The following is an 8,746-nucleotide window of genomic DNA, read 5'->3' as shown; positions in this document are numbered from 1 at the left end:
TCCAGAAGAACCGAGACCCGGTCTTGCAGGATCAAGCTGCTATTGTCACCCGTGTCCTCTCCAGCATTCCCGGTCATTCCGCAGATAGGGAAATGACACAAATAACTGAAAATGCACACCTACAAGACGCCGGGACGCTTGGCAGAACCTGGTGGAGGCGACAGTCACTTGGAAGGGGAGCTGCAGGCTGTCACATGAAAAGGAGTCCCCAGGTGGCCTGCTGAAGCTGTCGGGGTCTCCCTGTGGCCAGCTGAGCAGGAGGGGCTCAAGAACTCACCCCTCACGCTGGCTTTGAGCTGCCGGATGGTGGAAAAACACTACGATGTGAAAGACCAGGACGTAAGGCATGGAAAAGATTTATTCTGAAAAGATTAATGGCAGGGAAATTCGGAAAGTTTTAGGCATCAAGCCCTCAAGCAAACTGAAGAAAACGGGGACCCGATGAAAGGATGAGAGTTGAGAGAACATACTAAACCCAAGAAGGGGTTCCAGACAAACTCAGCGAGCACGAGCACTGCGGGATCTTCAGTGGCATTAGAAGTCGCGGGGATCCCAATATGCCTTACAGCAAAAGAAATCACTGATGTGGAGGAAAGCCTTAAAAAAAATAAAAGCTCCTATTATAAGGACCAAGCACGTAGGTTCAGAGAAGTCTGGGCGATGATAAATGAGAAGGCAAAATAATGGAAATATCACACGAGGAAAACTGGTGGTCCTGAGGAAAAAAGAACAAATTAAACAGAAACGACAACAAAACGTTTCTCTTGAGCTTTTTAAACCTTCAAATTCAAAGGATTAAATAATTAGAGAGAATTCTAAATTCCAGTGACCACACCCTGATGGATGGGGGGGCGGGGGTCAGAACACTGGAAAAATTCTCTTCCTGGGTTATGCAGATAACTCATGAAAGCACAATAAAATGGGGTGGGTTTGCCTTTAAAAGGAAATTAAAATGTTGGCAGGACCTCAGGTAAACATATGCCGTCTTCCGGGAGAAAAAAAAACACAAAAGTTGGCTCACTTCCTCCTAGAGACACTTAAAATGCATGGCTCTCCATCTTGACCAAACACTGGACTCACTTGGAGAACTTTAAAAACATCGACGGTCCTGCAAATCAGATGTTCTTTTCAGTTTATTTATTTATTTATTTATTTATTTATTTATTTGAGAGAGGCACGGACAAGTGCGAGGCGGGGGAAGGGCAGAGAGAGAGAAAGAGAATCCCAAGCTGGCTTCACACTGTCAGCGCAGAGCTCGCCGTGGGGCTCAGACCCACAAAGCCATGAGATCATGACCTTTGCCAAAACCGAGAGCCGGACCCTCAAAGGACTGGGCCACCCAGGCGCCCCTCCCCCAGGTCAGGTGGTGCGGTCCTGAACAGCCCCTCTGCCCGGCGCTGTCCCTTGTGCTGATGAAAACAGAGTGGAGGAGGCAGAGGGAAACACGGCCCCCCCACGTGTGTAGGGGTCCCCCCTCAGAGCCGGATCGAACGAGGGCCACGTGAGGTGTGACCCCACCCCCCACCCCCAGGAGGCAGCTCCGGGACTGACAGAAGGTCTCAGATCCACAGCTGGGTCTTGACGAACACTTCACCTTGTGCTTCGTAGTTCAGGTTCTGCCAGTTCAGGACGTTAGCGCTGAAGGCCTGACCATTGTAGACGGAGTTTATTTTGACTGGTGACAGCACAAAGTCCCACATGTTCACCTCTCCAATGTCTCCCACTAAGGACTGGTTCGTGTCAAAGTTCCCAGCAAAGGAATCCTGCTCCTGCCCCAGGATGATGCTTGCTCCTGCCCCCACAGTGTATCCCTTCTTCAGACTCGTCCTCACCATGGGCCTCCCATCCACCCAGAGCTCTACAATCCCCGAGCTGGACTCCCAGCTGATGCAGAAGTGCACTGGTGCATAAGACTTCTCCGGAGCCGTGAAGTAGGCGTCCGAGCCACCCACAGATACGCTGTATACTCCACTCCTCTCCTTGAAGAGGAGGATCTCATTGCTCTGTGTCCTGGTGGCGTAAGAGAAGAGGCTATATGGGCGGGTCAAGGCGGTATAGACTCGCAGGCATACCGTGAAAGCCTGCAATGGCTCCTGGACCTGAGCAAACAGGGTTACAAAGGACTTATCAGACTCTATGGGGAACACAAAGGCCTTTTTTTGCATGTCTGTGGGATAGAAAAGAGAGAGAGAAAATGGCGGCAGTTGAGTTACGTTAAAAAACAAAATTCAGAGGAGTAAATTTGAAGATCTAATTGGCCTTATTCCCTGATTCATGAATTGGGCAGCATCCCTTCCAGCAGAAAGAAAGGAGCTCTGAGAACTGCGGGATAGAAGGTTCAGGGAGAGAAAGTTTCTAGCAAGGGGTAGATTACTCCAAGCAGGGTCACCGTCCTATGGGGGGAGGAAGGGCTGCTCTCAGGCGAATTAACCTCGTTAGTGCTGACCAGCTTGCTAACCAGATTGACCAGTTAAAGGTTATATTCCAGGGGGAGGCTGGCACTGAAATCAGGGGAGGTAGTCAGGCTCGATGTGGGTGGGGCTTAACACAAGTGATTCCATTAGGGCCTGTGGTCTCTCTTTTAACAGCTTGTTAGGCCACGAAGCTGTATTCGGTCACTATGTGGATTTAGAAACCAGACTGCCCTCTTCCCCAGACCACCACCCCTTCCCCGCACTGGCCATTTTCCCCATGGCCTTAAACAGTCTGGCCTGGAGACGAGAACTCAGCGACCATCCAGAGCCGCGCTTACCGCTTTGGAGAAAAGCTCCAGGGAGGCCGATGACGACCAGGAAACACAGTGACAACTTGTCCATGTCTCCGCCCTACCGTCCCCGGGCCCGGAATCTGGGTTCTCGTCGTGGAAAAAGTATTGGCAGCTGAGATCCCCGTCTCTGGTCTGCTCTGCTTGACCTTATATGAGCCACAATCACAGTGACTTCAGCTGATGGGTAAATGATTCTCCAAAATTGCCCTCTGGTGCCATGAATCAAAGCCCGAAGAGCAAATAAACCAAGATAAATTGCAAAATGAGAGATCAATGTGGGTTATTTATTAGCGACTGTGTGGTGCCTGCTGGTTCTCCAACAATGCTGGGTGGCAGTGCTTGGTGAACTAAAACAGTCACATCCTGGAAATCCATTCCGGGGAAATCCATTCTAGAATATCGGGCGGGGTGGAGGGGGGGGATGGCTTGGGGGATGGAGGAGGCTTTATTCACAAAGACAACCACAACTTAGAAAATTGTAGGCATGTTTAAACAGATGGTGTAGATCCACATCCACTGAACAGAATGGACAGCCGTTTACAACGCCAGTTGTGAATTTTATGCTACAACACGTAAATATGCTTATGATGCTGTAAGAGAAAACTTAACATAAATTTGTTTATACCCTTTTTAAAATTTTTTTAATGTTTACTAATTTTTGAGAGAGAGACAGAGACAGAGACAGAGTGCCAGCTGGGGAGGGGCAGAAAGAGAGAGAGACACACAATCCGAAGCAGGTTCCAGGCTCTGGGCGGTCAGCAAAGGGCCCGTCGCGGGACTCGAACTCACGAACCTCGAGATCGTGACCTGAGCTGAAATCGGACGCTTAATCGACTGAGCCCCCCCAGGTGCCCCCCCGCCCCCGGTAGTTTTATCATAGGATTTAGGTATCATTTGGCCCTCTGTCCTTTTAACTTCAGCCTTAATGCCTGATTCTACTTCTGAACAAACAGGATATAAGACCCCTTCTGTAAAGGAAAACCAGCACTGATGACGTGGCTGTATTAACATCAGCTAGAAGTGGCCTCAGTGGGCAATTAATCTTACTCCCCATTTACTGTGAAAAAGAATTGCTTAGAACCAACTCACCCAAACTAAAATCACTCTTTTTGGAAGATGTCACCCAACATTTAATTGGATCATGTCTGACAGCTCTACGTAGTACAACAATACATCAGTTACCTTGGGATATATTTTCTAACAAAATTACATGGAAATATCTACCAGTGAGCTAAATTGTTTAAATTTAAGCATTCCAGGAATGCTTTATTGAGATCTTTTTAATGTTCACTGAATGCAAATGCCAGCTGTAAAAATTTTCCTGGCTAAAATTATTAGGGCCAGAGGCTGTCCACTAAACTATGTGTAGTAAGGTAACAGTAATTGAATTCCGAGGAAAATATTAGCTCAGCCCACATCCTTGGGGATTTGGGATGGTCTTCTATAATTAAGACATATCTCCTGACTGGATTCTTTAACCAGAAAGAAGTGTCAACCCTCTGTTCTGCTTAGCTGAATGTCAGGGAATATGGATCTTCCCTAATTGGACAACAGAGAATATTCACACTCACATTTTTGCCCGAGAATATATCCTTACCTTGCAGGCTTCCAAATAGTTACCAAAACTCAATTAGGGGAATCGATATTCACAAATAATTGCCTGAAAGGTTTGCCGTTCATCCTCCTAATACCCTGGACCTAATCTTTAGCAAAACCTCCCACTGCTGTACCTCAGACCAATTCCACCAAACTCTACTCTGATGGTATATAATGAGCCTATGTTCAGGGATATAACGCAAAACAGCCTAATGATAATAATGGCAGACGACCGTTTCGAGAGCTTCCTATGTGCCAGGTGCTACACTAAGTGCTCTCTAGCCATGATCCTACTTGATTCTTATGACAACTCTTTGAGCTACTTGCTACCGAAAGGGGGGCAGAACAGGCCACCCCAAAATACGCCACTTTGACATATCAATTCTTTTGAATCAAAGTTACGTAAGAAATGGTGCAGGAAGGACACCCCGACCCTCCTCTGTCCCTCTGGAAGCGGGAAATAAATCTCCCACGTGGAAGGTGCCCTCTCCGCACCAGGGAAGTAGAAGGCATCCTTAACACCAGAGGTAGGAAACGTAGGGCCAAGAAGGCTATATAAACAAACCTTGTTACTTCTTCACTAACCTGCTACCCAAAGTCCAAATCCCTCTGTCTCATCAACTCCTCACAAATGTTTTGTTTCCTTGGCTAAAAAGCATAACAGCTGCCTGCTTGGTCTCGTCTTTGGATGTCCCATTTTTATAGGCTCCCATCATATGAAACGAAATTTGTTTTCCTCCTGTTAACCTGTCTTACGTCAATTTAATTATCAGGCCAGCCAAAGAACCTAGAAGGGAAGAAGGGAAAAGTTCTCCTCCCCTACAGTTTTGGTGCCCAATGTGGGGCTCTCACTGTCACTCCCAGATGGTGCAGCTGAGAAATCCTGGGGCCCCCGATGGGAGCCGGCAGAAAGTAAGAATTCTTCTTCTTCTTTTTTTTTTTTTAAGATTTTTAATGTTTATTTACTTTTGAGAGAGAAAGAGAGAAAGACACAGCACGAACCGGAGAGGGGCAGAGAGTAAGGGAGACACAGAATCCGAAGCAGGCTCCAGGCTCCAAGGTGTCAGCACAGATCCCAACGCGGGGCACGAGCTCACAAACCATGAGATCATGACCTGAGCCGAAGTCGGTTGCTCAACTTGACTGAGCCACCCAAGTGCCCCAGAAAGTAAGAATTCTTGACCATATCAGTCTCCTGGGCCTCTGCCCGCAGCGTCTGTTGGGAGTGAGAGTGGAGAGAGTTCTTTTCTTTTCTAAATTTAGATTAGCAGAAGAAAATACTTGTGTGGACTAGTTCCCTGGATAGAGCAACTATCGTAAAGATTTGTTATGAGTACCCCTGTTTGCCATTGACCCCTTTCCTCCCTCAGATGGTCACTGTTTTCCTTTTTCTCTTTTATGTCATTTGTCATAAGGAGGGAAACCACAGGGTAGAACCATAGGCGTAGGCCCCCTAAGTCTGCTGTTCGAGCCAGCCTCCCAGGCTGCTGACTTCACGGTTCTCACCGGACTGGCGTCTGCTGAGGCAAATTTTGTGTGCAAACCAGACGAGGTTTTCCTTTCATCTTGTTCTATGTCCTTAGAGCTTGGCTCTGTGACCAGTGAAAATAATCCCTCTGGTTTCCACCAGCTGGAAGGTGCACCTGCCAGTCTGCATCTAGCAGCCAGTCGAACAGACTGGGGTTCTGAGACGTGCAGTCCACAAGCAACACTCTCTTGTCCTACCTACCATGCCAGCTCACAGGGGCACTTGTCACAAGGGCTCCAATCCATGAGGGGCCTTGGTCATCTCGACCTTTGTTGTTTCGTTAGTGCTGGAAAAGCCCCCTTTCAGTGGCACCTGCCGGTGCCACAGATACGCAAGTCTGTGGCCGAGGCCCCTCATGTTCTCATGAGAAACTGGAGACGCCATTTCCACCGACTGCCTATGACAACAAAGGGTTTTGCTTTCCCAGGCTAACGCTGGGAGCGAACTTTCTGAATCTTGTGAGGGCGGTGTCTTTTGCGTCCTTTTGTGGCGCATTTTTTTTTTAGTGCATCTCTTTGGCATCCTTGGTCAAGCCACGAAAAGGCTAACTGGTTTGAGTCACTATTGAGACGAATATAAGATCCGACAAGTCAATGGCCAAAGTATCCTCTGAATTAGAAAAGGTCTGTATTTGAAGAAACTAATTTTTTTTCCGGAGAGTTCTCAGCCTTATTGCCTCTTATGGAAAGACCACGTGAAAAAGTGGATACAAACGAGAATAACAGCTACTCTCAGGGACCCCCTTAACAAGACGAAAGAACACAAATTAGACTTAGAACAAAGATGAAAGCCCACATTTAACGTCAGTTCCCCTTCCTAAAGTCCGGCCTCACCTCCTTCGCAAATTCCAACTCCCCAAACTCCTCCACTTTCTTCAGAAAATCCCCTGAACACCCAGCCCCCTGGTTTAGCCATCCCTTCCCTAGAAGATTCACAGAGAACACTCCAGCCTGTTCTTGAGGCCCAGGGTATACGGGCTACTCAAGTGAAGGCGGAAGCCCAGGCGCACCTGGGACAGGTGCTTCATGAGCTCCATAATCAGTCACAGCTTCAAGTCTTTCCATGTGACGTCCTTTGTGGATACATCCTGGTCACACACCCCCTGCCCCCTGCCAGGCACACACACACACACACACACACACACATACACAGTGACAAAGAATTCACTTCCCTTGGATACCAACAGGTTTTCCAAGTTATAACACCCTTTAACTTCCATTTTCAGAAGGCCCTGACACATTTATGGAGGAATCAGAAGACGAGTGGCCAATCACCGCTCCATTCACAAGGACCTCGACTGACGGCAGAGGGATATTCTCCCACCCACGACTGTAGTGCAGTTAACAGACAGGCCAAAGGGCCCCCTGGGAAAAACCCCTCCCGCAGAGACAAGAGGTAGTCAGAATTTCTCCCAGGCCCTCCTACAAAGAAATGATAGGGGAATGGACGAACTGGGGGCTGATAGAAGCAATAGCAGAGTCTTTCCCCTTTACGGTGAATTTGTACAAGGTTGACTTGTGCTCTCAGAATGGAGAGCATCCAAAGGCTTTTGTTGAATGCTTCATACAGACCTTTCAAAGGCATACGCGCTATACCCTAAAGCTCCAGAACACAGAAATCTTTTAATTTCCCCCCTTAATTTCAGGGGAAATTTTCTCCCTGATCTAAAAAGACACATTCAAAACAGAGTGGTCTGATGGACCAGTCCCCTTCTAAGCATGAGAGTGGAAGCAGCGACCCAAGTCTTTGACGATAGCTTGCAAGAATGCAAGACAAAAAGAGAGTTAAAACTGACGATTCTCCATTTGTCACTTGAGTCTTCGGAGAGGCAAAAGCGTAACTCTGAGAGCTACTCAGCGTCCACTCAGACGCTTTCCTGTTCGCCTTCAGACATTTGCAGATCTTGCACCGAAAAAGAAAAAATCCAAATATTGGAAGTCAATTGTTCCGCGTTTCAAAAAAAGGCAGAAAAAATTGAAATAGTAATTATCCTAGACTTCTGTAACAGACCAATATGCTTCAAGACCCCTAGGAGAAAATTCACCTTCTTTCTCTGTCCCTGCAAAATGTAAATCTTGCCATGTCTTTAAACTGTAAACACCCCAGGAGACAACTAAAACACAGTCCACAATCACCTGAGACTGAAGGGGGGTGGGTAGCTTTTTAAATCACAAACTGCTGTAAAGGTCCACCTGCCAAACACTAGCCCATAGCCCCCATACAATCACCTGTCAAGGACAAATACACATCTTAAATGTCTTCTCCGTAAGTATTGGTAAATACTAATTAGTAAATACTAATACTTTACAGCTTTAGCCATTGGAGCAAGTAACCTTAACTTGTTCTGTCTGACAGAGATACAATTTGAATTCAACTGTTATTTATAAATTAGTGACTTTCAGGGGGGTCTGGGTGGCTCAGTCGGTTAAGTGTCCGACTTCGGCTCAGGTCATGATCTCGTGGTTCACGAGTTCGAGCCCCACGTCGGGCTCTGTGCTGACAGCTCAGAGCCTGGACCCTGCTTCCGATTCTGTGTCTCCCTCTCTCTCTGACCCTCCCCCCATTCATTCTCTGTCTCTCTCTGTCTCAAAAATAAATTAACGTTATAAATTAGTGACTTTTACATTGCTGTACCTTATTCATGGCTACAATCTTAGAACGAAGGCTCTAGGATCTCTGTGTCTGCCTGTATGTTTATGTATGCCTATGTTTGTACACGCACAGAGAGATGGTATTTTCTTCTACCTCCAGAGGGTATTGTGAAAATTAATTTGTAAACATCCCTATTTAATTGGCTTAAAAATAAGTGCTTATGAAATAAGCATTCCTAAAACTCAGAAACATAGAAGCTAACA

At 47.0% G+C, this 8,746-nt stretch overlaps 1 protein-coding gene across 1 annotated transcript; it reads right to left on the bottom strand.

Moving 5' to 3' along the window:
- Positions 1-1,249: 1,249 nt before the first annotated feature.
- On the bottom strand, positions 1,250-2,911 carry LOC115505086 (C-reactive protein). The gene is made up of 2 exons (XM_030302475.1): positions 2,753-2,911; positions 1,250-2,167 (listed from the first exon to the last, which is right to left on the bottom strand). Exons 1-2 carry the CDS (start codon positions 2,814-2,816, stop codon positions 1,560-1,562), a joined length of 672 nt encoding a protein of 223 aa, XP_030158335.1. The 5' UTR covers positions 2,817-2,911; the 3' UTR covers positions 1,250-1,559.
- Between the last annotated feature and the right edge of the window lie 5,835 nt (positions 2,912-8,746).

This window comes from Lynx canadensis, chromosome F1 (genome assembly GCF_007474595.2).
Source record: "Lynx canadensis isolate LIC74 chromosome F1, mLynCan4.pri.v2, whole genome shotgun sequence".
Taxonomy (NCBI): domain Eukaryota; kingdom Metazoa; phylum Chordata; class Mammalia; order Carnivora; family Felidae; genus Lynx; species Lynx canadensis.
Note: the sequence above shows the minus strand (reverse complement) of the source record. Positions and strands in the feature narration are given on the sequence as shown.